The sequence below is a fragment of the Balaenoptera ricei genome, chromosome 7, assembly GCF_028023285.1.
Source record: "Balaenoptera ricei isolate mBalRic1 chromosome 7, mBalRic1.hap2, whole genome shotgun sequence".
Lineage (NCBI taxonomy): Eukaryota > Metazoa > Chordata > Mammalia > Artiodactyla > Balaenopteridae > Balaenoptera > Balaenoptera ricei.
Genome location: NC_082645.1, coordinates 121,370,379 through 121,386,663, shown reverse-complemented (window position 1 = coordinate 121,386,663; position 16,285 = coordinate 121,370,379). Strand labels below are relative to the sequence as shown.

The window sequence follows — 16,285 nt, the reverse complement described above, 5'->3', positions numbered from 1 at the left end:
CTCTGCCCGCGGCCCCTCCACCTCCTGCGCTCCCGTAGGAAGAGAAGATGCCCAAATTCGACTCCTGGGGTTTAGACAGGTTTGCAGTGGGGACGGGAAGCTTCAGGGGCCCTGTGGGTGGATCTGGGCCACGTGGCCTCTGTGTCTGAACGAGTGATCGCTGCCTGCACGTCCGTCCGGCAAGTGTCTGGGCTCTCCTTCCAGGGGCCCTGCACGTGGAGAGGACAGGGCAGCACACACCCCGCCCGCAGGCCCTGCAGCAGAAAGGACTTGGCGTCCAGGAGCCAAGCGGAGCCGGAGCCCGGAGGCCTGTCCTTGCCCAGCAGCGCCCCCTGCCAGAGGCAGGGCCCACTGCACGCTGTTTACAAATTGGGGCGCTGCCCGCTCCCCGGGAGAGCTCGTAGGAGCTGAGTGTGATCTGCGGGGCCTGTGACTCTCTGCCCAATATCCCCACTGGGGCGCGCAGACTTGAACTTGACCACTATCAAGCGAAGGGCCCAGCAGGGGGGATGGCCAAAGGGAGAGGTCCCTGTGCCACGAGCCGTCTCGGTTTTACGTGAAACAACAGCAGCTGCCCTTGGGGGGGCTCAGCTTCCGCCCTGGCACCGGGAGCGCAGCCCTGGCCTAGCGGGACCTCGGGTCCCAGAGGGGCCCTAAGAGCCTGCCTGCTTCGCCGATGGCCCAGCTAAGCTGCGCCCCATGGTGTCCACCGGGGGGCAGCAGCTGTCCGGCTCCAGCGCCCACTCCGGAAGCGGCGCCGGGTCAGTCAGCGCGTGGGCAGAACTGGAAGGACCGGCTCCCCGCCCTCCCCCGGCCGCGGAAGCAGCGCTGAGGAACGCGCCAGGTTTGCACTGACGTGCGGGGGCTGCTAAGTGCCTGCTTGAGGGTCAGCCGACTGCCGGCTGAAGGGCCAGATCGTAAACACTTTTCACCCCTTGCACCATATATGGTCTCCTCGCATACGCCTCTTTGCCCCTTTTGTTTTTGTTTTCACAGCCCTTTAAAAACACAAACCACACTCGCAGGTCCCAGGTCACGCAGACGGGCCTGGGCGGGGTTCCGTGGGCCGCGCTTTGCGGGAACCCAGATGCGCCCACGCCTTTGCTCCGAGCCCTCACGGCCACGATGTGCAGAGGTTCACAACCGGACCCTCCGCAGAAAAAGCCGGCGCTGCCACCGGACAGAGCCCAGCCCGGCCACCTAAGGATGCCCATCTTTGGGAACAGACTGCAGCTGATGGTTGCATGGTCCGGGTCCCTCGGGCAGGTGCCCAGGGTGGGGCTGTTCTCTGATGGGACTGACGGGGACGCCCCTGTGTCCCTCCTCGTACCAGGGATGGCAATGCAGCCACCACCATGACCCAGCGAAAGAAAGGGCTCTGCGTTAGGGGCACAAAATCCACTGCCACACTCCAGGCCTGTGTCCACAGAAGCGGCCTCGTGAACCACCTCTGACCCCTCCCAGGCCCAGCATGGGGGTCTCACTGCTGTTGACACTTTGCCGTCACGGTGCTGCCCTTCCAGCCTCATCAGCCCACTCTGGCCACGGCACTGCCACCATCGACTCCCTGGACCATTTGTGTCTGGCAGCGACGGGCCGGGGTCTCAAGGGCCCCCGCAGTGGTTACAGTCAGGTGTCCAATGAGCGTTCCGTGCTCCCCATCCTCTGAGGGCACCTGGTGTCACGACCCTGGACCAGCCTCCTCAAAATCATCCCGAAAGGCTTCTGCCCCTGCAGCCTCGCCTGCCCGGGTCCTTGCACCCTGGCCGGGCTGTTTGCTCACCAAACGTGGCCCCAGGAAGGGTTCAGCTGCCCTTGGCTGCCCTCTGGATGGTGGCCAGGACTAAGGGGGGGTGTGGGTACAGGGTTACACAGCCCTCCTTTGAAAACAGGGACTTGCCCGGACCGTTCCTGGCACCGTGATGCAGCCCTCTCCCTGAGAGCAGCCCTGCCCAGCCTGGTAGGTGCGCCCCCAGGGGCAGCCCCCCTACAGGGGCTGCGGGATTCGAATTTCACTTTCTGTTGGATGACAGAGTTCCAGGTCTTGGAGACACTGTCACTTGGTTGAGGACACTGTGTGTTGTCATCTGTGGTGGTCCACGGGGGCCCCTGTGGGGGATGTAATGGTGTCTGTACATGTTAACGCAAATGCCTGTTGCTTTTGCACCTGAGCCCTCCTGGTGAAAGGTGTGGGTGTGAGCAGAGGATGGCTAGGGGAGGAGGTGATTAATGGGACCAGGACGGGCACACTGGCTTTGTGGCTGAGAAGTGAGAGCATTGAACCCACACCTGGGCAGGGACCACCTCAGCTCCCGGGGGTGCCGGGGGGAGGTGACTGCTCTTGGCCCCTAGATCCAGTGCCTGGATCCAATTAATTTAATCAATTTAAGTGACCAATTTAACAGATTAAAGGTGAGAATCATATAATCATCTTTATAGGTATAGAGATGGTATTTACTAAGAGCCAACATCCACATGTGATAAAAATTCCCTGAATATGAGAATAGGAATAGGAATATGAGGGGACATTCTAATCTGAAAAAGGGCATCTTGAAAACAAACAGGAAGAAGCATCATGTTTAATCGTGAAACATGGAACACTTTCTTTTTGGGTCCTGCTAACACGCCATGTATCTAGCCAGCACAGCAAGGCAAAAAATGAATCAAAATGCAAAATGATTAGAAAGGGAGAAACAACTATCATCAGGTGCAAATGCTATGAATGTGAATGTGGAAAGATCCAAAAGAATCCAGATAATGCAGCAGAATTAATAAGAGGCTTGGCCTGGTTTTTACATATAAAATTAGAAAAGGTAAGAACTCAATTGTGATTCTACATTCACAGCAGTAAGTACTTCGAAAAGAAATGAAGAAAAGACACCATTTACAATAGTATAGAAAACAGCAAGTCCTTAAGAATAAATCTAACGGGACTTCCCTGGTGGCGCAGTGGTTGAGAGTCTGCCTGCCAGTGCAGGGGACGCGGGTTCGAGCCCTGGTCTGGGAGGATCCCACATGCCGCGGAGCGGCTGGGCCCGTGGGCCACAATTGCTGAGCCTGCGCGTCTGGAGCCTGTGCTCCGCAGCAAGAGAGGCCGCGATGGTGAGAGGCCCGCGCACCGCGATGAAGAGTGGCCCCCGCTTGCCGCAACTGGAGAAAGCCCTCGCACAGAAACGAAGACCCAACACAGCCATGAATAGATAAATAATACATAAATAAATAACTTTTAAAAAAAAAAAAAAAAAAAAAAAGAATAAATCTAACAAAAGATGTGCATGGCTTCCCCGCCATCAGTTCTAAAACTGTATTGAGAACGTCAGAGACAATCTAAATAAACACAGGAACGTTCTCTGTTCCTGGGCCACGCGAGTCAACCCAGGTAAAGGTATCAGTTCTCGCATCAGTCTTCATACTCCACGCAATCCCAGTAAAAATCCCGGCAGACGTGTGTCTGTGTGTGTGTGTAACCTGATAAGCCAACTGTAAATTTTATATGAAAAGGCAAAGCCAAGAAGGACCAAGACTTCCTGGAGAAGAAAAGATGGAAGGACTTGCTGGCCCAGGATGGATGCTGTAGCAGACGCTGGGCTCTCACAAGGAATGGTCATCGGACAGGTGGGCAGGAGGGGGGCCGGGAGACGGCCCAGGCGCACACTCGGCGGGGGGGGCGGGGGGGTGCCTACCTCGTGCCCAGCTCCACATGTGCAGGCACGAAGGTGTGAGCGACCAAGCCGCACGGCAGAGACGCTGTTGTGGGGGGCCATGGAGAGCGTATTCAAGACTTCGAGGTGATTTTTCAAATAAGGCACAGGACGTCCCCGGCGGTCCAGTGGTGAAGAATCCACCTTCCAACGCAGGGGACGCGGGTTCCATCCCCGGTCAGGGAACTAAGATCCCACGTGCCGCGGGTAACTGAGCCCGCACGCCACAACTAGCGAGCCCGCGCACAGCAATGGAAGATCCCACAACCACAACTAAGACCCAACGCAGCCAAATAAATAAATAAAATGTTAAAAAAAAAAATAAGGCACAAAAAACCTCTGACCATAAAAATAAAGACGGGTACATTTACTGCATTAAACTCAAGAGTGCCTATTCACCCAAAGGCGCACCGAAGAGCATGAAGTAAGGTGCAGAGAAAAGGGAAAAGATGTTCGCAACACTCGTGACCTGGTGTATGTACACAAACTCCCATAAAGTAACAAGAAAAAAGGGAACTCGGTAGAAAAGAGGAAAGACTTAACAGGGGGCTTACAAATGAGGAAATCCAACGGTAAGCGAACAAGATGTGCTCAGCCTCACGAACAAAAAAGAACAGAAGAAACTCGTTTTCACAACCGTCCACAACCACCAGGTTGGCAAGCGTGTCCTGCGGCGGGAACACCCGTGGCCTCTGTACCTAACGAGCTGGCGGCGGGTGCGGGTGGAGCCAGCAACCACAGGCCTTAACTCGGGGCCGCCGTCCCTCGTCCCTCGGGGCTGGCATCACATCTGCTCTTTTGCTGCACACTTACGTTGGGTCCCCTTTTCTGCCCGTGTTTAGGAAAACAGAGTCAGGGTGAGGAGTCACCGTTGGATGGGGGGGGGCGCTGCAGGCTGGAGTGAGGGTCCCTGGGGCCGTGGCCACCTGCCGGGTGGGACCGCCCGCCCCGCCCTCCCTGCTTCCTGCACCCCGTCTTCCTCGGCTGGCCTGGCCCCCGTCCCGTGGCTCCCACAGACGCTCTGCCCAGTTTCCTTCCTGCCTTTGAAGTCCGGCGCTCAGGTGTGTGCGGTGCGTGCAGAGGCCTCCGGCCTGCCTGCCAGCACTCGGCCCCCGCCGGCTCCCCTCTCCGCCGCCGCCAGATGGCTGCCGCCCTCCCCACGGGGCGGGGCCAGGGCAGAGCAGGGCCAGGGCCACCTGGGCCGGAGCGTGCTTGGACTGCCTTCCTCCAGGGAAGAACGCCTGAACCTCCGGTGGGGCGGGCGGGGGCTGGTGGCGTGGGGAGCGGCACGGCACCCCCCCACCCCACCGGGGTCCCTCTCCTTCTTCAGGGCCAGTGAATGCTACTCGCACAGAATATCAGTCTTACTATTATTATTTTTCTACTTGCAACAGCACTCTGTAAAGCACGCAACACGCGGGAAAACAGGAGAAAGGACTCGACCCCGACCCCCTGCCTGGCGCCAGCGTGCTCTTCAGCCACTGACGTATCGGAAACCTGACGTGGGCCCGGCCGTCGGCTGGGTCCGGGCCCGCAACGTGCCGCCCTGCGCCCGCTGCCCCTCAGGACCTGAGGCCAGCCAGGTGGGCCTGGGCTGGTCCCCTGGGGAGGCCCCGAGGCCACGTGCAGCAGGAAGGGGGCCCGCGGGGCGTGGAGGAAGCCTGCCCTTGACCTGGGGGTGCGTGTGGCCCGCAGAGGGAAAGGCACCCAGGCCTTTCTCGCAGGAGGGGCCGGCCCTCCCTCCGCTGGGCCAGGAGAAAGCGCAGAGAGATGGCCTGGTGGCATTTCCGACTTGGATAAAACTGGGAGAGAGCGGAAATGTCCTGGAGAGTCTCTCGGAGGCCACTTGCAGCCGAAAGCGTGTGACATGTGTCTGGCTGGTCCCTGAACTGGGCAGCTTGGGGCTGGCTGGTGCCACCCTCGCTGGGCGAGGGGCTGCGCTGGGCCAGGCGGGCAAGCCTGGAGGGGAGCTGGGGACCCTGCGGTCACAGCACCCCAGCTCTGCAAACATCAGACGCGAAAGGGCGGGGCCTTGGTTCCTGCTTTGGCTTCTCTGCCAGAAATAAAACAATAAAGCTCTGGGGCCTTTTATAAGCTTGTTTTGAAAAATGTAGGCATGCCTTTGATTTCCTGGCAGCTTCCTGGGGAACCAGGGTTCCTTCCACAAGCACAGCTCGGGGCTGGGCTCCTGCTCTCAGGGCAGCCGTGGGCAGCGCCCTGGGCCCCCGGGCGAGGTGGGGCCCTGGACACGCAGACCCGGCGCGGAGGGGAGGCTGGCCCTCGCCTGAGCGCCGGGGAGCCGGGTGGCCGCGCCTGGCTGCGGGAGGGCCACCGGGGCCGGGGAAGGGCCACTGCTGAGCAGCCAGGCGCGGCCTGCGGCGGGGCACCGGCTGGCTTCAGCGCCCAGCGTCCGGGGGAGCAGGCATCCCGCAGCGCGGGGGCGACGGCCCTTCCCCCTCCCAGGACCGGCCCTCAGGGCGCAGGCGCTGGGGCCGCACTCTCTGCCGCCTCCCTCCCCTGCCCCCTGCCGTCAGCTGTCCGGGGCCTCCCTGTGGCCACCCTCTCGTCTCCCGCCGGGCCTTGTGGCCCTGCCTACGGCCCAGAGCCCAGGCCCTTGAGCCCCACCCCCCCTCCAACAGGGGCTGCCTCTCCGGTGGGCGGGGGGTCCAGGCACCTGCCTCTCCCGTGTCCTGTCCCTCCAGCTGTCCTCACGGCCCTTCCCTTCCTTCCCTGTGTAGGTGGCAGCTCCTGCCTCACCTCTGGCACGCCTGGGCCAGGTGCCCCCCTAGGACCAGATCCCAAGCCCCCAGAGGCCCCTGGACATGCCCTGCGCGTGGGCACCCACGCCCCCCTCCCCTGGGCCCAGCACAGCCTGACCTTGCTGCCCCGAGCTCTGGGGCCACGTCGGGTCCCGTCACCCTGCAGCCACCGCCCCTGGCTGCCACCTCCAGTGCAGGCACGGTGCGCCTCTGCTCCCACACCTAGGCCTCTCACCCTGCCAGTCTCTCTGGGGACGGTGGCCACTCCCCCGGGACACCAGCCCTACCCCAGGCCCCATCCCCAGCAAGCTCCAGAGCTGCCTGTGCCCGACAGCCCCTCTGCCCAGAGCAGCTGGCGGGAAATATTCGCTGCAGGATGTATGTGAGGGCCCGAGGGGGCTGCGTCTGGCCCTCGACCAGGCCCCTGGACCTGCCTGGAGGACAGCGTGGTCCTGGGACCTATACCCAGACACGGTGCCCACTCCTCCCACCCTGGACTCAGCCCCCAGCACTCAGACTTCTGCCCAAGCCAAGCCCTCGGGCTGGGGAGCACGGTAATGCTTCGCACACAGCAGGCGTTTAAAGAAGGACTTGCCCCAGTGTGTAAACAGCCAGTTTATGGCTGTTGAGGCTCTGAGGCTGGACCCCCTGTGGGGAGGTACGGGTTGGGGGGGGGGGGAGCGGGGGGAGGGAACGAGCTGGGCAGCGCCCTCCAGCCACCTGGTTTCAGAGCCATGGGAGAAGTGTCCACTGGGGCCCAGGCTCCTCCCGCTTGTTCTGTCCCTGGGCCTGCCCACTGTCCCCACCCCATCGTCGACTGGACCACAGGTACCCTGCGTGGCCTGGAATCTGCTGGCGGGCCGGGAGCTGTGCCCTTCAGGCTGACTCAGGTCAGCTGAGGAGGCCCCCTTCCCCCAGCAGAGGAGGGTGTAAATAAGGACGCCCTCTGGGCAGCAGGGGGCAGTGGGGAGACAGCCCTGAAAAGCACATTCCTTGGGACCTAGCCAGCCCCCTCGGAGGAACTTACTGTGAGGAACGGAGAGAACAAAAGACCTGCGGGGACAAAGATGTGCGTAGGATGGATGTGCACCAGAGCGTCCCGGGAGACACTGAAGCCACCCACACAGCCCACAAGCTGTGACTGCTTGAAAGAATTATGGCATAGCCATAGGATGGAATAGTATACTGTCACCAAAAAGCACATTTTTCACAGCAAACTTAAGGCACTGGAAAATGCTCACGGTAAAACATTGAACAAAATATGCAAAATGGAAATTTGTATGAAATGGCAGCCCCAAACGCGCTTGAAAGCGCATCAGGAAGGATGTCGCCAAAACGTTCAGAGTGCTTGTTTGGGAAGATGGAATTATGGGCGTATCATCCCGACAATCAGAAGATGAACAGCCGACATTTACGGAGCTGCTTCTACAAGCTAGATCTCTTCCAGAGGCCGGGAGAGCACCGTGAACAGAAGAGACAAAATTTTAAGACTAAAAATAAAACACTGCTGCTGGTGCGTGCCCACTCCTTGACCCAGAGCTAGGGCTCCATCCAGGTTTCGGGATGAATGTGTGACTAAATGAATTAGCAAATAAGTCAATGGTGAGTGAACGGTGGGTTGTCCTGGAGGCACGCTGTGGCAAGCTGGTCATTTCTAGCTTCACACAGCCCCTGAGAGCTGAGGAGGGGGACACCTGAGTCCTTCCCAGCCGGCCAGGCTGGCTTCCCAGTGAGGGTGGCCAGGTGTGTGCCCAGAGCTCCGGGTGTTCCTGCCAGAAGGCATTCCCTAGAGGTTACGTTAGGTTTTGACAGAATGTCAAACTTACAGAAAAATTGCAAGGCACTCCTCACACTTTTGATCCACATTCACCAAGTGCTAGGATTCTGCCCCATTTGCTGCATCATGCTCTCTCTCCTTCTACACAGATGTTTCCTGAACCACTTGAGACTACCCTGCAGAAGTGATAACCCTTTACCCCCTGAGCCCTCTAGTGTGTATTCCCCTGAGCAAGGACATCCTCTACTGAGAACACACACGGTTACCTGGGGCAGGACACTCAGCACCGAGGCAGTGCGATCGGTACCACTTTCTCCCTCGTTTATACATTTAATCATGTATTTATGCTCGTATCGGCGTGAACGCACTGGCTCCCCTTTCCTTAAGGGACTGAAGTCTGTTACTACCACTAACTTAATGCTTCACTTGTCCAGCCATGGCCAGCGAGAGCCCCTTTCGGATGGCCTCTGTGTCCTTTTGCCACATCTCGATCATTCTTTGATCACTCTATTACTTTCTGGCACAAGCTTTTCCAAGCTCATTTTCTTCTTTTCCTGCCGTGGCCGTATAATCTCCAAAGAGCCCCAGCTCCTTTCAGTGGCGACTGGTGTTTGGGAACCAGGATCTGAGCCCGAGGACTGCTCACGGCCGCTGAGGTGTCCCTGCTTTGCTTTCCCTCGGTGGGCAGACGCACCTACATACCTGCGTCCACATCCCCCATCACGATGTCCAAATACAGTCAAACACACGTGGGTGCCATGACCGTGTACTGATGTGCCTTGCAGGGCACACACCCCGTGCAGGGTAAACAACCGAGGTGGGGTCAGAAGCGACACGCAGGGAGCGCAGGGACCAGGCTGGGGGAGTGGGGTCCGTTCAGGGGAGGAGACCTGCCTGTCCTGGGAGGGGCCCCGAGCTGGCAGCAAGCACAGTGGCTGAGGGTGACCTGTTCTGTATGGCTGGAGCAGAGGGAGGTGGGGGGGGCTGGCGGGGGACGGGGTGGGCACAGGTACACGGGGCCGGACCGCCCAGCCTCAAGGCCAGGGGGCAGGTAAGGGCAGGAGAGAAAGGCAAGGTCTCAGTAGCACTGGGCAAGGCTCCCTCGGCCGCCCCACGGACAGGCTGGAGGGGCCGGGCCAGGAGCCGGAGGCCCACGAGGAGGTGCCGCACGCGCCCAGGTCAGCGGGGTGGCCGCCCTGGGAAGTGGGAGTGTTTCCAAGGCAGGGCTGCAGGCCCAGCTGCCTGCTCTGACCACGTGGGAACGAGGGGGGGTCTCAGGGGAGCTGCCAGGGTGGCCGAGGAGGCAGGACTTCTGTGTGGGCCGCACTACGGCCGGGGTGGAATGGCAAGGAGGCAGCGGGACGCAGGAGTCCCGAGGCCCCTGGGCCTGAATCTGAGGCCCACTTCCCTCTCTGGGCAGCGGAGGACTGCACTGCCCACCCTCTGTCGGGCCGCCGGGAGGTCCAGGCCGAGGGGCCAGCCCTGGATCTCGCCCCGGCGCTCTCCCCCGACGTGGGGCTGCCAGGCCACCCCAGGACCCTCCCTCGACCCCTGCCCACCTCCACCTCCACCTCCACCTCCACCTCCGGATCCCCTTGCTTCTGCCCCGCTCCTCCCCAGGTCCCAGCAGGAAGGGAGCATGGGGAGGGGCCTGCCCAGGACCCTGTCTGCCCCCCGGGGGCTGCGGCCTCTCCTCCCAGCCAGGGGGCTCGTGCGTCTCTGCGGGGGCTTCCTCAGGTCAGAAAAGCCGAGCTCCACTGCCAAGCCTGCCTCCGTCTCACGGGTTTTGTCCTGTGGGTCAGGGTGGGTTTTCCAGATGGCTCGGAGCTGGTGGCCAGCCAGCTGACTGTCTTGGTTGGAAATGTGCCACGGGTTGCACAGGTGGGGAAGCCGGGGCTCTCAGAGGAAGCGACCAGCCACCGGTCCCGGGCCGCCTGCGGACCTCCCCTGGGCGGTCGGTCTGGGAGAGGCTGGGCGGGGACTGTGCCCCTGGTGGGGATGTCAGCGGATGAGCAGACACCAGGTGTGGAGCCAGCCTTGCCTGGGACACTAGAGAGAGGGGCTGCTGGCCAGGGTGCAGGTCAAATCAACTGTCAACATGTCTTCCCCCGGGCTCGGAGGTGCCACTGCCCGCCCCGGGCCTACACCCTTCCCGTTTCCCACTCAGGGCTCTCCGCGACCATCCCCAAGGTGCTCCAAAAGACTGGGACAAGGAAAAGTCCCCAGGATTCAGAGGTCAAGGGTGTCACAGCTCCGTGCGTGAGGGGCCAGCAGGGGCTGGAAGAGGCTCTGCGGGGGAAGGACGGAGGGCACACCAAGGCGGGTACCACGCTGTGCACCACCCCCAGCAGCTCAGCCGTGGAGACACAGCCGGCAGACCCCGCACCCATGTCTCGGCCACTGCACCCTCGTAACAGACGTGTGGACCCTCTCAGGGTGCCCGGCACCTTCGCAGACACCACCCACCTGGCACTCCTTCCCTGATGAGGGAGCAGAAGCGCTCCCTGGGGTTGCCAGTTGGGGCTCCTGATGCCAAATAAACCAAGATCTTCCTCTGCAGCCCTGAGGCCCCACCCTTGGCGGGGGCTGCACCTGGGGGCTTCTGCGGGGAAACGGGGGCTCCTCACCACCGCTGGCCAGGCTCACGGCCTCTCAGTCCCCATGGCCGCCCCGGGCGGACGCTGCACCTCGGCCGGGCCTGCAGGCCACAGCACAGCTGCCGTCTCTACCTGTGAACTTGTCCAGCTTTTTTCCCCTGCAAGGAAGTTCCCTCCCAGCTGCCGCGCTCCACGCCCACCAGCAGGGCCGGCCTGGTCTGTGTTCAGAAGGGACTCTCAACAAGTTTCAGAGCCTCACAAGTTACCACATACGGCTGCTACGACGTGAGAAAGAAGCAAAACGATGGCGCTTTCTAGAAAGGGGGCCACCCCGCACGCGGCAGGACTGAGTCCTTGCCAGGGTCGATTCTGATCAGAAAGCACTGATCTTCACGCAGGGTCACGGCGAGGCCTCCATTCACTCACCCGTGTGGCCATTCACTCCACAAGCCTGCTCTTGGCCAGGCATCGGGCCGGGGACTAGGGGGCAGAGGCCGGGGCGGGGTGTCCAGCCCTGGAGGGTCCTCACTCAGCCGGATGCAGGCACCTGGGCTCGGGGCTGGCTGACGCCGCGCCCGGCTGGACGAGGGTCAGAGACGGGGGCATGCAGGGAAGCATCCTGTCGGCTGGGCGGGCTGGGAGGCACCGGTCTGACCCACTTGCTTCGGAATAAATGCCTTCTCTTCTCTAACTGGCTTCATTTCTGACCCTCCGCCCTGCTCCCTCCTCGACCACAGAGCCCTGGCAGTTATTTCGGGCAAGGTGTCCCGGGCCCTCCAGATTTCCACTGTCTTTCCTCCTGAGCAAAGAGAGGTGAAGTGGGCTCACTAAGTCCCCATGGGCAGGTGTCTGTCGGACAATCGCTTTTTTCAGGAAAGAGCTCTTGTGGAGACACAGGTTTTGCGAGGAACCACGTGCTGGTTTCGGGTGAAACCGTTACTTTGCTAGCACGTCCCTCCACTTTAGAACCGCGTCTCCAGCTGCTTCGGCAGGGGCAGGTGTTTTTGGTGAGGCTGTTGAGAGGGTCAGCCTTTTAATAATAGTTTCACCTGTGACCTGGAGTGAGTAGGTTGAGCCTGGCCCTCCCCCTTCTAGGATGTATGGGCCTCCCTGGCTCCCGAAGACCCTGAGCACAGCTCTGCCCCCCGCCCCATACTTCCGGAAGTCAGCCTGCCCCTCTGTCCAAGTCCTGGCCCGGGGGACCTTGCACTGGGTGGCACCTACAGAGAGAATGGCTGCCCCTCCCGCCTCCGGCGATGGAACGGCTGTGGTGGGAGGGCAGCTGGTGATGCTGGCGGCCGCGCTGGGGTCGAGCGGAGAGAGGCAGTGTTGACGGGGGAGGTGACAGGGCTGATGCGGGAGCTGGCAGTGCAGGCACTGGTGCTGATGGCGGAGGAGGGGGGAGGTCGAGGTGGTGCTGGAAGTGACAGAGGGCGGGGCGATGGTGTTGGAGGTACAGGGTGCCAGCACTTTTCTAGCTGGGATTCAGGGGACAGCACACGGTGCCCCCCAGCAAATGCTCGACGCAGCGATGAGGCGCGACATTGCCTTCCCTCAGTGGCCCCGGGTCCCCCCGGGAGCGGCTCTGTTGTCCTTCAGCCTGAGCTGTCCCCACTCTCCTGAGCTCCCTCTGGGAATCCTGTTTGAAGGTCCGGGCCTGAGTGGCCAGCCCCCAGGCTCAGGAGGAGAGGGAGAGGGAAAGGGCGGCTCAGAGAGGACCAGCTTGCTGAGTCTCCCCCAGCACCCCTGAAAGTCTGGGCGCATCCCAGCCTCCAGCAAGTGGGCCTCAGGTGTCAACTGGGGGCGGGGCCCGTGTGGCCCTGGGAGGGGCTGAGACCTTTGGCAGGCCAAGTGAGGAACTGAAGGGGCCAGGAGCCCCACTCGGGAAACTGAGGACCCAGGAAGCACCCGCCTGCTGTCACACTGCTGTCCGTGAAGGAACCGGGAAGGGGCGGGACGGGGCAGGCCTTCCCTCACCCCGCTGCGCTGGGCCCAGCAGGGGCAGACGGCTCAGTGCCCGCAGCCCAAGCCCCAGGCGGTCCGGCAGGGGCAGGGGCCAGGGCCGGGCGCGCCCCGCTCCACTCGCCAAGGTGGCCGGGCCGCAGCTCGGGCCCCCAACCCCGCCCGCCGCTCCCGCGGGCCGCTGTCCGGCCTTGGCCGCCGGAGAGAGGAAGCGCTGTCCTCATTCCACCTCTGGCCGCCACGGTGCCAAGTTGCTGGCGGCGGCGGCGGGACTCGGAGCGGCGGGCAGCGGCCGGGGCGCAGCACCCTCCCTGGCGCCCCCCGCGGGCTCGGGTTACTCACGTAGAGGCCGGAGTGCTCGGCGCCGAAGAACGGGAAGAGCACGGAGAGCGGCCGCAGCCCGGAGCCGCCGTCGTCCTGCTTGGGGGTGACGGCGTCGCCGCGCTCCGCGCCGAACGGGTAGAAGTCGGCGAGGGCCACCGCGCCGCGCACGCCGCGCGCCCCGAGCCCCAGGGCCGCGGCCAGGAGCAGCGCCCAGGTGGCGCCGCGCGGCATCGCCGGGGGTCGGCGGGCGGGGACGGAGCGGGGACAGAGAAGGACGGAGCGCGGGACACAGCGAAGACGCAGCGGGGACGGACAGGCGACGAGGAAGGGCCGCAGGGGGACGGAGCGGGGCTTGCGGTCACCGCGGGGCAGGAGCGAGGCCGCGGTCGGGAGTGGCGCGCAGGGCCGGCCGGCCGGGCGTGCGGGCAGCGCGGCCGCGCCGTTGGTGGACTCCGGAGTCCCGCTCCCGCTCGGCCGGGCCGCGCTCCGGTCGCCTCTCGCTGAGGAAGGCGCCGGGCGGGACCGCGTTCGGAGCCGGACCCGCCCCTGCGGCCGCGATTTAAATATCCAACCGGGCGGTCACTCGGGCCTGGGCGGGGCCGGGCCGGGCCATGCAAATTAGGCGGCTCTTAAAGCGCCAAGAGGGGCCGGAGGCCCAGCCCACGGCCCCGCGCCCCCCGGAGGTGGCCTGGCCGGCGAGGAGAGGGCTTTGCGGGCGTGCCCTGCAGCCGGGGCCATCCTCCTCCTCCTCCTCCGTGGGTCCCCCGCCGCCCGTGTGGGGCCGGCCCAGAGGCGGTGCCTTGTCCACAAAGCAGTTCCAGGACAGACCCTCAGGCCTGCGTGAGTTGTTGGGCCTGGGGGCAGACTTCCTGGGTGTCCTTTCAGGCCCCTGTCGCCCAGGGGACCAGGTCACCCTCCTGCCAGCGTGTCGTCGGTCGGGGGCCACCCCGAGCGGTGCTCGGATGAACCCTTCTGGAAGTGGCCAGAGGCCAGCCTCATGCTGCCCACCCAGCTCTGAGGCTTGCCGTCTGGTTTTATGTGAGGAGGACTCTGGCCTGGGCGACTTCAGGGCATTAAGCAAAGTTTCTGCCCTGCATGGCCACATCAGGAGAAATGCTGGGGGAGATGATTTGGGGGCCTAAGGAAACCTCACAGCAAGAGAATCTGGGGCCAACTCCCGGGGAAAGCAGCCTTCCGTCGGGGAGGCTGGTCCACGCCGGCCTGGGGGCAAGTGGACAGATGCCCCGTGGGTGGGAGCAGGCCCTCGAGTGCCCACAACTCAGATTCTGCGTCTCCAGCCTGTGGCCATCGCAACCCTTCTCCTGCCGCAGGACCTCGTCCTCAGAGTCAGACTCCAAGTGTTTGTCCTCCACAGGGGGCCAGCATCTGGCCACCTCTGGTCCCTAGGCCCAGTGCAGGGCCCGACCGCCGGGGCTCTCCACCCTCTCTGCTCTCGGGTGCTGGTGGAGCTGATTCGTGAGGACAAGTCAAGCCTGGCACCCCGCTGGCTCAGATGCTGAGTGGGGAGGTGGTGGGAAGCCCTGAGCCAGGCTGCAGCACAGAGGTCAAGTCATGGCCAAGGTCGGAGGAGGGGTGTGGCAGCCTCGCCCTCCTTGGACAGGGAGGGTCCCTCGTGAGCCTCGCTGGCAAAGTCCCGGTGGGGTCAGAGCTGCCAGCAGGCTGGTCACCTTGGTGGGAACCCAGGAGGACGTGCTTTTCCATCTGTGGGTTTTCTGTGGGAACCTGACAGCCCTCTGCCGTCTGTGCCGTGGGTTTGGGGCCCAGGGGAAAGCCCTCTCCTGTTTGTTTCCTCAGGGGGGAGGGCAGGTGGCCCCTCCCTGACAGGGAGAAGGGGCAGAACTTCCCAGCTTGCACCAAACCACGGGGGTGGGGCGGTGGGTTGTCCAGGCTGACCTCTGACCCCCTCCTAGACTGGCCCACCTCCTGCAGGGGGTGGGAGGGGGCACACGCCCTATCCTCCCCCAGCTGCACTTTCCTCCTCTGGGTAGGCCGCCTAGGCCGAGGAGGTCCCTCCAGGGCACTGCTGACCTTCTCCTGAGCACATGCCTCAGGGGACCCTAGTAAAGGCTCACTTCTGGGCTAAGTTTTGGGTCCACCTGGGGGCCTGTTGTGGGCAGGGCTGCCCCAGAGGCCCGTGCCCTGGGCACACAGTGGCGCTCAGCAGGCAGACCTTGGGTCGCGACCCCAGCGAGGCTGTGTGTTTCCAGGCACAGGCCTGCTGACCCTCCAAGGCCCTCACCCTGGGCCATTTGCAGTCCCATTTGGGAGACCGGGGGTTAACAGGAGGCCCCACCATGCTGGGCATTACATTCAAACACACACACACACACACACACACACACACACACACACACAACTCCACAGGCGAAAAAGAGAAAAAAATTTTTTTCCAGGTGCTAAAAATATTATCAGGAAATACTTTTCAGCAATGTGCTGTTTCAGGTTCCCCTCCAGACTCAAGGGTGCCTTTGTCTTGGCCACAGAAAGTCCACATTTATCAAAACCAAAATCGTTTCATCAAGCAGGCTCGTGTTCCACGGCCAGGAAACCCGAGACTCCCCAACAGGCCTGTGACATTTTAATTTAGGGCCTGAGTGTGTATGCAATTTAGATGGGGAGCCCCGGAGCCGACCTCGGTAAGCCCCGGGACCCCGTGCCGGCCAAGGTGGGGAGTGTCTCCCCCACCGAACCTGGCCTGGCCGGCTGGTCCCTGCAGGGCTGGGACGGGGGCTCCAGCAGGGCTGCTGGTGGTGGAGGCCGGCTGGCTGCACCCCCCTCCCACTCTCTCTCCTTCCTGCCCGCCCTGCGCACCTGGGGCTTCCACGTAGGTGAAACCTCAGGGAGACCCCTACGTGCTCCGGGAATGAGGTCAGGAGGTCACAGGGCCTGGAGGGGCAGGTAGGATCCGGCTCCTGCGGAGGCCCACCTGGCGTGGTCACTACACCGTAAGGATGGATGGGGTCTTGGTGCAGCTGGTTCACTGCGGCAGAGATGGGGGGCCCTGGTTCAGGGTACACAGCGGTCCACATGTGGGTGCGGGCGACCGTAAGAGTCTCACACGGAAGCCACACGCTCACCATTGGAAATATTTAAGAAAACAGCAGTTTATCTCCATCAGAAAAATCCTTTTTCCTAAGTATACAA

General features: G+C 62.5%; 1 protein-coding gene across 15 annotated transcripts in view; it reads right to left on the bottom strand.

Annotated features, from left to right (window-relative positions):
• Nucleotides 1–13,639, bottom strand: part of SNED1 (sushi, nidogen and EGF like domains 1) — a 92,558-nt gene extending 78,919 nt beyond the window's left edge. For 6 of the 15 annotated variants that reach the window (XM_059929127.1, XM_059929128.1, XM_059929133.1 and 3 more), the window contains exon 1: nucleotides 13,139–13,639. In XM_059929127.1, coding sequence (XP_059785110.1) covers nucleotides 13,139–13,351 — 213 coding nt within the window. In that variant the 5' untranslated portion in view covers nucleotides 13,352–13,639. Of the gene's footprint in view, nucleotides 1–12,058; nucleotides 12,310–13,138 lie in introns of those variants that run through there. The other 9 variants (XR_009504345.1, XR_009504346.1, XR_009504347.1 and 6 more) reach the window with 5 other exon arrangements.
• Nucleotides 13,640–16,285: the final 2,646 nt, after the last annotated feature.